Source organism: Spinacia oleracea, chromosome 2 (genome assembly GCF_020520425.1).
Source record: "Spinacia oleracea cultivar Varoflay chromosome 2, BTI_SOV_V1, whole genome shotgun sequence".
In the NCBI taxonomy this organism is placed as follows: domain Eukaryota; kingdom Viridiplantae; phylum Streptophyta; class Magnoliopsida; order Caryophyllales; family Amaranthaceae; genus Spinacia; species Spinacia oleracea.
In genome coordinates this window covers 104781090-104796574 of record NC_079488.1, presented here as the reverse complement: position 1 = coordinate 104796574, position 15485 = coordinate 104781090, and the positions used below count along the sequence as shown (strand labels likewise).

The window sequence follows — 15485 nt, the reverse complement described above, 5'->3', positions numbered from 1 at the left end:
AACCTGCGACTTACAAGCAAGCTATGACGAGCCCTAGCTCCAAGCAATGGCAAGAAGCCATGCAATCTGAATTAGACTCCATGTCTGAAAACCAAGTATGGGATTTGGTCGATTTGCCAGATGGCTACCAAGCCATTGGAAGCAAATGGGTTTTCAAACTGAAAAAGGACAAGGATGGGAAACTTGAAGTTTTCAAAGCTAGATTGGTTGCGAAAGGTTACAGGCAAGTCCACGGTGTGGATTACGATGAAACCTTTTCACCAGTTGCAATGCTAAAGTCTATTCGAATAATATTAGCAATCGCTGCATATTACGATTACGAAATATGGCAGATGGATGTCAAAACTGCTTTCTTAAACGGCGTTTTAACAGAAACTGTGTTTATGACACAGCCTGAAGGTTTTGAGGATCCAAAGAATGCTAAAAAGGTATGCAAGCTAAAGAAGTCAATCTACGGATTGAAGCAGGCATCCAGGAGCTGGAATATACGTTTTGATGAAGCAGTCAGTGACTTTGGTTTCATCAAGAACGCGGACGAATCTTGTGTATACAAGAAGGTCAGTGGGAGCAAAATTGCTTTCCTAGTATTATATGTCGACGACATATTGCTTATCGGAAATGACATTCCTATGTTGAACTCTGTCAAGATTTGGCTTGGGAAATGTTTTTCGATGAAGGATCTAGGAGAAGCACAGTACATATTGGGCATCAAGATTTACAGAGATAGATGTAAAAAGATGATTGGACTTAGTCAAAGCACTTATATCAATAAAGTGCTTGATAGGTTCAAGATGGCGGACTCCAAGCGAGGCTACCTACCCATGTCTCATGGAATGACTCTAAGCAAGACTCAGTGCCCAAAAACACTTGATGAGCGTAGACGAATGAATGAGATTCCATATGCATCATTGATTGGTTCAATAATGTATGCTATGATATGTACACGCCCGGATGTTGCGTACGCACTCAGTGCTACGAGCAGATACCAGTCAGACCCAGGAGAGGCGCATTGGACTGCTGCCAAGAATATTCTGAAGTACCTGAAAAGGCACAAAGATGACTTCCTGGTCTATGGTGGAGATGATGAATTAATTGTTAAAGGCTATACGGACGCAAGTTTCCAAACCGACAAAGATGATTTCAGATCACAGTCTGGGTTTGTCTTCTGCCTCAACGGAGGAGCAGTAAGCTGGAAAAGTGCTAAGCAAAGCACCATTGCGGATTCTACAACTGAAGCGGAGTACATTGCTGCACATGAAGCAGCAAAGGAAGCTATATGGCTAAGGAAGTTCATAGGAGAACTTGGTGTAGTCCCCTCCATTAAAGGACCAATAGCCCTGTATTGTGATAATAACGGAGCTATTGCACAGGCAAAAGAGCCTAGACACCACCAGAGAGTCAAGCATGTACTTCGTAGATTTCACCTTCTACGAGAGTTCGTTGAAAGAAAAGAAGTCGAGATAAGCAAAATTGGAACTGATGACAACATATCAGATCCATTAACTAAACCTCTGCCGCAAGCGAAGCACAACTCGCACACTGCAGTTATGGGAATCAAGCATATTGGAGAATGGCTTTGATGTCTCTGTTTAATGTTTTAAAGTTTTAGAGTTTAAATCTTTGTAAAACATTATTGGTTAATCATTCACAATAAATGAAAGGAATTCATTTTTCCATTTAATTTGTGGTTTATTAAATGATGAGTCCCTTCAACTTGACGATATATTCAAGATAGACTGTCAGGACCAGTCCTGTGACTAAGAAATGTCTATCAAGTGAACTTGAATGTCAAAGGTTGAAAATGGTCCCTAGTCGGAGTTTTCTATAAAATTGGACGCATAGAAAACGTTAGACGATTAGAATGCAAGATGACTAGTAGTTCTGTTTCTTGAACTATGTGGACATGGCAATGTCATAATCATTTGCATAGATACTTACTTTGGGAAGACTAGTATCGGACAAGACCTATGAAACTTTACTGTAAGAGATGAAAGTCTGTCATAAGTAAATTTCATTAAATTATTAGACACTAAATCCTCAATACCTGAGTGATTTGAGATTACTTGTTTGAGAACTGGTTGCTTTGACGTTGACCAACCGTCGCACCGTAAAAGGAGGCTATAAAGGCAACGCTCAGGTAATCACCTATCAAACGAAGTCTAATCTCAAGATCGCAAGATTGGGATTGTCCTCCCATAAATCGGGATGAGATGCTTAAAAGTTGTACAAGGCCACTCGGAGAGCTAGAAACTGTGAAATGCATGGCCGTGCTCGGATGAATCATAGGCTATGATTATCTGTTTATTTGATCAGTTGAACTCTGAAACCGAGGAACACCTCTGGACATAATAAGGATGACAAACTCTTACCTTATGTTCAAGAGCAAGCATCGAGCGACAAAGGAATTAGGAAATGCACACTTGTCCCTAAGGACAAGTGGGAGACTGAAGGAAATAATGCCCTTGGTCCAAGTATGCATTCTATGTTAAGTCTAATAAATGCGGTTCAGTATTAATTAACAAGTTAATAATTCAGTGAGATCAAGTGAGCTGAATGCCTAGCTAGAGGCCGCTTCAGTTCAAGTGGAATTAATGATATTAATCCACAGCTTACTCTTGACTGAACCCGTAGGGTCACACAAATAGTACGTAAACGGATCAAGTATTTAATGGCATTAAATACTCCATCTATGAATATTCGGAACCGACGGATCTTGGTTTCAGTGGGAGCTAAGATCGTCACAGGCAAGAAATGAATACTCCGGAAACGATGATATTGCCGGAAACGGAAATATGGATCGTATCGGAAATATGAATATTATCCAAGTCGTAGATGTTGCCGGAAACGGAAACATGGTACGTATCGGAAAATATTGTTGGAAATGGAAATATTACCAGAATCGGAAATATTGCCGGAAACGGAAATATTGTCAGAATCGGAAATATTACCGGAATCGGAAAATAATTCCGGAAACGGAAATATTAAATATTTGTTCGAAACGGAAATTAATTCCGGAATCGGAAATATTAAATATTGTTCGTATCGGAAATAGATTCCGGAAATGGAAATTTAATCGGAAGCGTATCGTACGAATTAGCATCGGACGAGGCCTGCCGGACGAAGGCCCAGCACGAAGCCAGGCCGTCGCCCAGCAAGCACGCACGCCACAAGCCCAGCGCGCGCCAAGGCCACGGATGCGTGGGCCTTGCTGCGTGGGCTGCAGCTCGCACGCATGGGCAGTCCTTGTGGCTGCCGTGTGTGTGTGAGTTTGTGCTCATGCGTGATTCCTGAATCTGCAAGAGTCAGTGTATGATTAAATGTCTATTCCTAATTGGATAAATTAATTAAATAGAATTCATGTAGGATTCTAATTCCAATTAATTCGCATCCTACTAGGATTACGATTCCTTTTCCATAACTCTATAAATAAAGGCCTAGGGGTCATAATTTATACACAAGTTTCAAAGTATTCAAAAGTGAGTTTTTTGAGAGAAAATTAAAACACATCTTGCTCATAAAAGTGCCGAATTTTCTAGTACCTTAAGGGCGGTTCTAGTTGGTCAATCTTAAGGCGGATCCGGACGTGCTGTGGACTATCTACGGAGGGACGACACTTGGAGTCCTAAAAGACTTGTTCTTGTTCGGTTCGGGCGCAGCTAGGGAGGGCACGCAACAAAGAGTATGCATCTAAATTATGCTATATGATTATGTGTAAATAATATGTTTCCTGGGTTAATGGTTGTTTCCGCATGATTTATGTAAATGTCATATGTATCATAACCTAACACTTTTGGGGCCTGATGTGCCTCTGATGGATCAGTTGGGTCTGATTGATTTGATGGGTTTAAACGTTGTTTGGAGGTTGACGCGGGTTAAGTGGGTCCGATGGATTTGGACGATTACTTAAGCGTTAAAAAATTACAAAAACCATAAAGCTACTCTCTCCGTCCCAAATTACCAATTACACTTATTTACACAAAGTTTTAGGTGATAAGTGGTTGTTTGGTTATCAATTGTTATTTTATTGAAAAAGTAGATGTGATAGGAGTCAATGAGATTTTTTTATTTGGATGAGAGAGGGTGTGAAGACAAAATAAAAATTAGAAAGAAGAAAGAGACAATACAAGAATTGTGGGGGCATTTCAAATTTAGAAGTGTAACAACTAATCTGAGACAGATGAAAAAGGAATGTTTAACAACTAATCTGGGACGGAGGGAGTAACTTAAAATAATTACTCCATCTGTTCCAGATTAGTTGTTACACTTTCTTTTTTCGTCCGTTCCATATTAGTTGTTACACTTCTAAACTATGGATGATCCTACAATTATTATATTGTCTCTCTTCCCACTATTTTTTTTGTCCTCACAACCTCTCTTATTCAATTAAAACAATACTCCACTAACTCTTATCACATTTATTTTTTCTATAAAATAAAATTGATAACCAAACAACCACTTGTCACCTAAAATTTTGTGCAAAGGTAAGGCCATGTTCTTCTGAATTTTATTTGGCTGAACTAGGGATGTCAGTGGGGCGGGTTTCACGGGAGACCCGTCCCGCATCCGCCCCAAGTAGGCGGGGATGGAGGTAGGTTTGGCGGGTGATGGGGCGGGGATGGGTATAAAGATCGTACCCGCCATGGGTGATGGGGCGGGTGTGGATTTTGTGTTGAACCCGCCCCATCCCCGCCCGCCCCGCCCCATCCCCACTTGCCCCGCTTCATACCCGTCATGGGTGCGGGGGTGAGTTTGGATTTATTTCCTTGTTTAGTTGATAATATGAATTAATGTGAGATTTTTAAGTTTTTTGTATGGATTTTTTTTGTTATGACAAGTATTTTTTCCGATTACATATGTTACTTTAGTCATAAGGTATTTTTTTATCTAAAGTAAGAAAAATTAGGCGGGTATTTACGCGGATATGGGGCGGGGAAAAGATGGGGATGTATACTCAATTGGGTGGTGCGGCGGGGATGGATTTTCGTTTATACCCGTTGGGGAGGGGACGAGGATGAATTTTGTACCCGCCATGGGTGATGGGGCGGGGATGGGGATGAAAATTTTAGGTGGGGATGGGGATGGAGGGACCTACATCCGCATCCGCCCCGCCCCATTGACATCCCTAGGCTGAACTGAACTGAACTGAACTTAATGGAGCTGAACTGAACTGAACTGAATGGAGTTGAACTGAACTGAACTTAACTTAATGGAGCTGAACGGAACTAAACTTAATGGAGTTGAACTGAACTTAATGGCACTGATAATGGAGCTGAATTGAACTGAACTGAACTGAACTTAATGGAACTGAATCAATAGTAAATAATAAATTATAAATAATAAATAATAGCCTCATAGGGTTAGGCGGGTTTGATTCGTTTGTTTGGTGGGGCCAAGTTTGTAGGTAGAGTGGGTTGGGTTCATGTATCGTATGGGTTAGGTTGGGATAGTCGTGTGTGTCATGGTGGACAAGGACGGAACTAGGGGTGGCGGTAGGGGTAGCCCCCCCTAATTTTAGGTGTCGGGATTTGTTATGGGATCGACAAGAGGTTAAAGCACTTCTTCCTCTCACTCATCCGCATTCTCTCTCCTCCATGCTTCAAATTTCAAGTGTGTTTTACGCTTTTCGGAAGAATTTCAAGATCTGTTCATTGTTTGTTCATCAAATTTGCTACTGAGTATGTGATTGAATTTGGTACAAAATTTCATGAGATATCTGCAGTTTTTGTTCAGAAAACGAGAGAGGTTGAGGAGAGAGTGACTGAAGTTGCAAAGAGGCAACCACCTTTCCAGCATTGATGAAAGTTTTAACCAGATAAAATGTGATTCATAATAATATTCTTTTACCCTTCAGCTATGATATTTCGGGCTCAAACTTCCCTGTAGCACCTGCATTGGTGAGCTGAATATCTGACCACGGTTTTGTATTTAGCTGGACCGTACGACCTTACAGATTTAATCAATGTACATGACAGGATACTGACACTCTTCACAACTTAAAGTTACAACATTTTATTATTCAAAAGAATTGCACTTTTAAATGCATGATCTCTACCATCTTGACAGCTCAAGCTGTTTTATCCCCTATAACTAAGATCATCATATTTGAATTTGTCGCTAAAACTTGAAGAGACAAAACCAATCAAAGCTTGGTACTTCACTACCTTGCCCAAAGAAAAACTTGGTACAATGCCTTTAAGAAAGAAAGGAACAGTTTCTATCAAAAAAATCTGTGCTTCTGTGATGTAAAAGAATTTTACTCTCGTATTCAGTATGTAGTCCGTTCAACCAATGCCCTTTGTAGATCAGTATGAACCAGTTAGAGGATTATAGCGCACCCAGATCATTCACCAGTCAAGTGTCTGTGATACAAGGCATATTTCATCAGCTCATATGACGAAACTACAATCCCAACTGAAGGACCTGCACGGGCAACCCGAGGACTAATTCCTGTGAATAGCCCTTTCCAACCTCCATCCCTGCAGACAGGCCACCTTTAAAATATATGATGCATTTTGCAAACAAAATCAACAGAGTTTTAAGCATAGGTTGCTGCGAGTTACAGGGTATCATATAGGATCAAGTGGTGGTGGGGGGGGGATGTGCCAACTTGAGAGTAGGAAGCAAAAAAGGATGCATCTTTTCAGGTTCGACTCTACCAATCTATAGAGTTTACTCAACTAATGCTAAAAAAATCCAAAAGCAGCATCTGATCTCTTCCAAAAAAAATTGCAAAAGCAACTAAGACTTTCCTAGGTTATTACATAAACAATCAGGGTATCAACTAGATTATTAAATGTCTCAGTCCTTAAATTCCTATTTGATGCGAATATGTGACAACTGTCACAACTCAGCCGCCATTTAGGATGTGTAATGAACCACCGCACTCTGCATTTTGCACAAAAAAACCTTTTTTTTTTTTGAAGGGAAGATTTTGCAACAAAAGAACCTATTTAATAATATAACACTATGGCTCCATACATCTGACCCTAAACCTGCCTAAGGAGAAAACCTCACTAGAGGTATAAATGTAATGGTAATAACCTCAAGCAAGATCACCAAATGCTGTAAACCCTGATATCTGTCTAAACGATATTAGTTAGACTATGTACACTATGAATCAGCCCTGTGCTAAGACCCAATGCTGTGTGCCTGTGTGTACAGATTATAATGACTAAACTGATCTTAAAACATTCTATACCTCGGGACTGATATCTGTCTAAACGATATTATAATGATATTATAATGACTAAACTACGTCATGCATTATTCAAACAACAGAACTGGTTGTTCAAATATCACACATGAGAAGTAGATGTTGCACCTACCTCAATATCTCCATCAATGTATGCCTTGTTGTCATCCTTATCTGCCTAGCTGGATCTTTCTGTTAAGTCCAAAATGAACACTCGTTAGACCTAAAGACAAAAACCATTGGTCCATCAAAATTTCCACTTTTTTTTCCACCTCCATCACATATACCCATGATGTACCAACCCATTAAAGACAACAATTTCAATCATTTTTCCATATTATCTGACAAGTATCCCCCAAGTACAGATATTTTACAGGATCATTATGTTCAAGGCTTTGTTAACAAAGGTTATGTAGAAACAAATCATAGATTGTCATGAAGAAATTGAATGTTAGCCACCTCTATCTGCCTCCGCGTTCTTGCAACATCTAGTGGACATGTGGCAGCTGCAGCAAGGGTGCCTGCAATTAATCCACCAGCAAAATTTGCACCTACAACATTCGCCGCATTCATTTCATCCCCTGTCAAACTGATAATTCTTCTTCTGATCTGGAACCATATGAATGACAAATCTCAACATTAACTTGAAGACGTAGCGGTTAACCATATGAATAAAAGCACTTCAAAAGTAAAGCTCACAGGCTCAAGTGTTCCCCAGCAAATGGCAGAGTAAGGAACATCACGAGCAAGTTGAGCTCCAAGACCCGTCCACAAGACACGATAACTTTGTACTGTAACAAAAAAACATAGAATTACATGACTGATTTATAAAGGAGTTCATGGAAAGATGGGAAATACAAAAAGAACATTCCCCAATACGCCCCTTCTAGATTTCAGACAGAAGAGTGGCTTGATAACAAGAATTTACATCATGCAAAATACTCATACATAATCAATTTGCTAACATGATTATAAGTTTAAAGTTTAATACATGCCACCACTAACATATGTCAGAATCATAAATTACGTCACACAAAAGGAATACGGAGTAGGTATCATCTCAATGTCTAGGCTGTAAACATGTTATTTTTGACTTTTTTTCTTTTTCCAGAGGACAAAATGAACTAAAAGGTAACCACAGTTAAGTCTATTACTGACAATGTATGTAAATCAACTAAAAAGTTCAATTCGCTGCTCCCTTGACCCCTTGTACATAAACTGTGAAAGGGAATATACAAAACAGCCAATTAATGGATAAAAAACTTACAGTTTTGAAATTGATTAGCACTTCTGACAGGGGACATGATCCCAAGCAGTGTTTTCCAAACTCCTAGAGGCTTGCCACCAGCCCGGGTATCAGTAAATGCCTACAGTTTTGAGAAAGAGAATAAGGCACAATATAACTGGAGTAATTAGAAAAATAGTGCCACCAAGTATTCGGGACGGCTAGGTTTCAAATGACAGTAAGCATCATTGTAGACTGATAACGGTACACAGAACATATGATTCTTGTTGCCTAGATTTGCAATAACGTGTCAACAATAAGAGACTTAAAATAAAAGCCACTAATGCATCTCACAAAGACACAGATGATGCATGTTTTTAACCCTACCAGTCTGCAACAACATTCCAAACTCCAACCAGCAAAAGGTACCAAATACTATCAAGGACAGAGATGTTACCTGCATCCGTGTCCGTGCCAGTTCTATGGGGTAACAAGTAATACATGCCAACATGCGAGCAGCAGATCCAGCTACTAAAGGGGAATATGGACTCAAACTAGAAGCATGCTGTTCAGAAAGCTCCTCCAGAAAATTTCTCAACATGTCATAACAAGGTAAGTAGATTCCCACCTGTACAGAAATCACCAAGTATAGTAAATTTCCAACAGGGAAAACACTCAGCCCTTGCAAAAAAAAGACACTTACAGTAGGGATAGCCAGGGCTAAGCTAGCATTTGTGCCTCTCCACAATCTAGAAAATCCTTCCTGCACAATCATCCCTGTAAGAGCTCGATCATTATTATCAACATTCAACCAAAACAACCAAATTAGGGGGGGATGTGGGGGAAGCATCTAAGATCTATACCAATAGCATGAGAAAAACGGTGAATAAGGAGCACAAATTCATCTCATAACATATCTACCACAGAGCACAACAACTAGATTGCATAACTTGTTATTTATAATTGTCAGCAGGATTTCACAAATTAAATCTGACACTTAAAGAGCTCTGCAGGCCACCAACAATTAAAAAAAATGCTTTAACTAATATACTATCCACAGCTAAAAAGGATAAGCTACGCCACTAAGCTTAAAAGGAAGCTTGCTGATAAAAAGTTTCTAGCACGGAGAGGAGGATAAGCCAATAGAGACAGAAATAAGAAAAATATTTGCATCTAGTTTGGTTATCACCTCCCCCCTACCGATCACACGCAACTTCACCAAAGAGTGAAAGACGAACAATATTCAGACCTTCATTTAAACAGTAACTACACATTCTAACAAGAGGAAATCATTTTGACATATCGCACAATAATAAGCAGGTCACCGAAAAAACCACTGTTTCCTGACCTGACGTGTGACTTTGTAGAAAACGTCACAAGTTCCTTTATATTGAGAATGTTCACGATGGCATGTTGATCTCAGGTTTGAAAGCATCTGGAGAACAGTTTAAACAACAGCATTAACTAGAAGATTCACTCCAAAACATCCAAAAGACATTTTAGTAACATATACAAGACCTCCTTAAAAAAGCATCCCTATAAATTTTGTATGCAGTTCTCCAACTAAGTGCAATATAATACTAGAATGTCTTAAAGATAATGAATTGCAGGTCTACCCTGCTACTATGAATTTTATGCCCAAGAAGAGGGCCCATAAGCAGACATTGGGCAGAATAACGGACCAGCCAAAATTAAAGTACATGAATCCTTGTTAATTAGCTTATGAATGTATATGATAATAAATTCCCTCGCTAGAACGAAAATTAGAATACCGGCTCTGTCAAGATGCTAAATGAACCATAAAAGCTAAATGGCGTCCGAAAACCTAGCGTACATGCCTCATACACGAATGAGCTATTTTTAGTAACAGAATTTTATTTTATTTAAATGAAAAAAACTGCACTTAGTAATTAGTATTGATTAGAACTACAGAACCAGAAATCTTAGTTCTCATGGAAGAACCACAGAGATCCACGATTTGAGCTAGATGTCTGTCCTCGACAGTGCATAATCCCAATAATTGAAATATAGAAAAGCATACAAGTCCCCAATTGTCTAACACATGAGCTGGAATTTTTGCAGTTAGAAGAATTCAAATTTAACAATGATGAAGAGTTCTACAAGGTTGTGGTAAAAGAAAACTAGCTCTATTCATTATTTGAAAAAAAATTACTCATACATCCAACTACCCAAGTAACTAGTAGGGTTATATTTGACGGTAGTGATTCATAACAAGATCACTATGTTTATTTTAACAAGAAAAAAATACCTTGTTTGATTCAGAACATGCTGGACCACATTGATTTTGATAAGGGACACCAGCAGCCTGGGCTTGTAATCTTGTCTGCAAATTTGACATTTTTTAAAGGCATTATAATATTTGGTCACAAACTTCTAACAAAAGAATCAACAATAAACATACAAAACATGACAAAGTAGGAGATTCAGTCGAGGTGGGAAATAAGAAGGAAAACTTGTGGTCACTTAGAAGTTAAAACTAGCCATTGAATTTGCTCATTACCTATATGACTTAGTACCAAACTTCTTACGGACAAGTTCCAAGTCACTAAAGACAGTGACTGGAACACGGAAGATAACCAATTTCAGATGAAGGAAATAGAAAAGGTAATCATAAACACTATGATATAATGGGACGGGGATCAGATTTTTAAGAAAGATCAACTCGAAAAAGAATAACGCGAGAAAGACCTCCAGTGCTCCAATTTTCTCCCTTCTCTTAGCATCTTCGTGATGAACCTATATGGTTCTTTCACATTCAGATAATCTATCATGTGTTTATTGGACCTTATATTCTCCCTGTTTTTAAATAATTACTCTGGTTTTAACATTATGGCTTATTTTCTTTGAGGTCTAACCACCCCACATGCTCCCTTTCTTATATTTATTCAGACATGACTACCGTCATCATCACTCATCCACCTCCTTTCCTTCATACAAAAACAACACCATCCTCCATTTCTTTGGCGGCTATTCTTCGTGGACGACCATTTTCTCTCTCCTCCTTGCCATCAATTTGTTATCTGTTGAACTAATTTTTCACTTCTTTTCCTTAATTTCTTGCTAAAAGTCCAATCTTTTCTCGGTAATTCAATTTTAGGTTTGCAAATTCTCCTAATTCATTGTGATTATGATTTTCATTGTTGGAATTTTGCTAATTTTGGTATTTCATTACTGGGCCTTTCTAATTTTATGGCTTCTTTATGGATTGTTCTGAGATCCAAACAAAGGAGGTGGAACCGTAATAGCGATGGTGGTTGGTTTTTATCATGATGGTGAATAATACGGAATTACGGAGTAACTAATAAGATTGGGGTTGTTCAACCTCTTGAGTGTAATTGATGTCATGAATTGGGTAGTTTGATTTTGGGAAGAAGAGATGGTGAGGCAGGCGGGGCTGCTGGCTGTGGTTTTCATGCAATTTCAAGACCCGTGTTAGAAGCTGTAGCACCTCAGTATGGTGTTATATAGGCTTAGACACTTGGTTAGTCCAAGGTGGAGCTTCAGTGTGATGACTGATGAGCGACAGCAGTGAAGGCAATTCATCCTGAAGAGCTTGGTAGACAGTAGAAGATGTTTGAAGATGGAAGATGTTTGGTATGCTAGTTTGTGCAGATCTTTTCTTTTTTACTTTTACTCATGTTTGTAGAACTGGAAACGACTTGGGAATAGGAGAGGAACATGTATTTTTGAACGACTGGTGGAACTTGATGGACAGAAAGGAGGAGGAAAGAGGAAGAAAGATACAGGAAAAAAATAAAAGTTGACCTTCTTAGCCGGTTCCCATTCATTTGGATTGTTATTAACGGGAAATCGCCGAAAGATTGGATTATTTAAAGTAATTTTTCCTAAAATTAAAAACCTTTGACAGAAGATTTTCCGACAAAACCAACTGCCAGAAGAGGTTTCTTTAAAATAAAAGGGCCTTGAAGAAGTGAAAGTTATGTTCTCAAATTTCAAAAGAACCTCCCAAACCATAAATTAAGCAAGTAGCACATTGCATCCCTGTGCCCACTACATAAAAATAGCATTTGTCGTGCATGTTCAAGTCTTCTAAATCAAAATACTAATCCAGTGGACATCTCACATATCCCCGTAACAAAATTTTCACATCTATAGCAAATTTCCCACCTTCTCGGATTGGATAGAAAGAGAATAAGAGATCACGTAGAAAAGGTGAAAGGTGAACCTACAATAATTAAGTCGTCAAGAAGCAGGTGATGCGAATCTGTTTATAATCTATAGGTAGTTTAGATACGCAACTGTCTTGTGTAATACTAAAACTTCATATCATTCTTACTCAAAAGAAGCTATTTTCCACCATGAGAACAACAGCCAGACAGCCAGTATCATACTAGCTACATTAAACATAGCTGATAAAGGAATGTAATCTTCTAGAGCATCAAGTAACTAAGTATGAGATCATTAAGAGAACTAATGCTAGCATCTTGTGACTAAGTGCAATCATTGAGAAAACTAGTGGCAAGTTATAAACAGCCTAAGGTCCCAAGGACTATGGAAAAACAATTATCCCCATATATACAGCAGGATTAAACTGCATAACTTTATAAATAATTCATCACAAAATGAGAATGTGATTTCAAGAGGAAAAAAGAATAAGGAAGAATTCACCTACGCGGCTACGCATTTACACACAGATCAAAGCAAGTCAATTCGTTCTGAACTGAAAAGTGAAAATAAATAGTCTTCGGCTCTTCGCAAATTGGACTAAAGCCTCAAACTGATGAACAATTAGCTTATTTTTCTCTTGCGAAAGGCCTGCTCCACTAGACCTATCAAGGAGCTATTGAGGTGAGCAAAAAGTAACCCCATACGAGCAACAAAAATTGCCTTCGGTGCATCTAGCTCTAGGGGTACTCGTGAACATAGTGGACATCCTAGCGGAGCCATCACGAAACTGAAATCATTGGTCCCATTTCCTATTCTCACCCCGCAACTAATACGAGGTCAAAACATCTATTCTATTTCCCTAAACATCTTTTCATTGACTCCTGCCCATGACTCCGTTCATAGGGAACCTCAAAAGGGTCAATCATCATGTTCCAACTCGCACTAGTGAGTCATAAGCGTAGGTTGAACACTTGAACTGGTAACAAAAGAAATTCTGTGATTCCCTCCCTCAAGGTCCAACATTCATGATAATATATGTGTGAACTACATCGATCATCCAACATTTCTTGCAATATACTGTTTGTCTTTTTTGTTTATGTCAGTGATTATTCTGGACTTAGTTATCAAGAAAACAGTCAAACAACCAAATTAAAGATAGAGAATCGGCAATTCGGGTACTCAAAATATGAAATCAGGAAAATCAATAAGGAAGTCAAGAACATAAAGGTTAATAAAAAGTAATGAAAAGGTAGAAAACCTTGGCGACCTCGAGAGGATTAACGATGAGAGCTGAGATGACGGAGGCAGCGGCGGCTGAAACCGCCCGCTCTCCGAAACCTAATTTGACATCAGCTAGGGTTTTGATTCTGGAATCTTGTTGCTCATCATCTTTCCCTACCATCGATTTCTCCATATTTCCATCAAATTCAACCCGTTTCGTCGCCGCCGCACTAATCCGTGTCGGAAGAGTGTTCCTCGTCCCTGCCATCCGAAATTCGACGAGAACTAACACAATTTTTCGTGATTTTGATTTGTAAATTAAAATCAGTAATCTGGAAACTTAGACTTAGATTAATTGCAGGAAATGAAAAGAAAAGGGGAAGAGGATGGAGAGAATATTCTTAGGGTTTCTTGTTATTCGGGAATGAAGGTGGTGGAGTGGTGGCGTGGAATGGAGGGCGCCAAACAGTTAAAGCGGGAATTCGATCGAAGCTCACAATGACAGAAGTTGACTATATGACGTGTTCGCTTAGTCATTGCATGCGTAACCGCCACATAGGCGATGTTGCCACCGTAAAAATGTCACGCATATGTCACTGTATTTTTTTTTCCGAACTTGATGGTTTGCCCTTGTTCATGTCCTCTCTTAGGGTCCACATGACACATCTTAAACTAAGGCCCAACTATTTTTTCAACCTCCAATAGTTGTCCGGGTTGTTCCCTTTCTTGGGATTAGCCGGTTGAGGATACATCAGTTCGGACTTCGGGGAAGAGTTATATTACAGTCCAACCGGTAGTCAATTAAAGTTACTTCCTCCATTCTCTAAATATGGACCCATCATTTTGACCTTTATACTGTATTATTTATGATGTACTCCGTATTTTTTAGCATCTTTTGTAATATGTACGAAGTATGTAAGAATAATACGTAGTACAAAGTATGTAATTATGTAGATCATTGATACATACATTCTAAATACTCTGTATAAATATTTTAATAATTTTTTATTCGTGCATAATACATTAATACGGAGTACAAAGTAAGAGAGAAGGTGAAGATAACATAACGCTTAACTAATGTGTTAGAAAGCGTAAAGTCAACCGATAACAAGTTATCTGTCTAATCACCACTCCTTAGTCTAGGCATGCTATGTGGTAGTGTGATACGGAGTACTAGTCTAACTCTCTAAGGCCTTAGTTATATTTTCAATAATTTTAAGTTCAAAATTCAAGATATGCAATAAGATACAAATTAGTGCGGACAAACGAGTCGTTTTTTGGTCGCGTTCAAACTTTATAAAAGTGTGTGAAATGTACTGAGTAGAATAATTGCATAATATAGTCCGAAGTATGAAAAAACTATCTAAGTCACCCGCTTCCATGTTGATTTTTGTGATTTCGTGTTTTTTCTCAATAATTGTATGTTCGTGTAGTGTCATGCCTGTTTCGGTCGTATCGTATTAGATATTGAAAAGTCTATATTCCACATTGTATAGACTTAGGCTATGCTTGGCTCAACTGAAATGAACTGATTTGAACTATTTTGGCTGAAAAAAGTTATTTGTAAGTGTATTTTATTTGAAAAAAAGTTATTTTTATTGATTTAAACTTATTTTATTTAAACTTATTAAAATAAGTTGATACAATCGTATCTTCGGTGACTATAGTTTTGGGGTACTGAATATATAGAAAAACAAT

The 15485-nt window shown here is 38.6% G+C and overlaps 1 protein-coding gene across 2 annotated transcripts; it reads right to left on the bottom strand.

Annotated features, from left to right (window-relative positions):
• Positions 1-5993: 5993 nt before the first annotated feature.
• LOC110790371 (mitochondrial carrier protein MTM1) lies at positions 5994-14392 on the bottom strand. Of its 2 annotated transcripts, none has more exons than XM_056837627.1 (10): positions 13825-14392; positions 10687-10761; positions 9766-9852; positions 9121-9180; positions 8875-9045; positions 8460-8559; positions 7892-7983; positions 7652-7801; positions 7326-7384; positions 5994-6491 (listed from the first exon to the last, which is right to left on the bottom strand). In XM_056837627.1, the coding sequence occupies exons 1-10, from the start codon at positions 14053-14055 to the stop codon at positions 6341-6343; spliced, it is 1176 nt and encodes a 391-aa protein (XP_056693605.1). In that variant the 5' UTR covers positions 14056-14392; the 3' UTR covers positions 5994-6340. The 2 variants fall into 2 exon arrangements, with proteins under 2 accessions (XP_056693605.1, XP_021850851.1); XM_021995159.2 differs by having other exon boundaries at positions 5994-6476; positions 13825-14385.
• Between the last annotated feature and the right edge of the window lie 1093 nt (positions 14393-15485).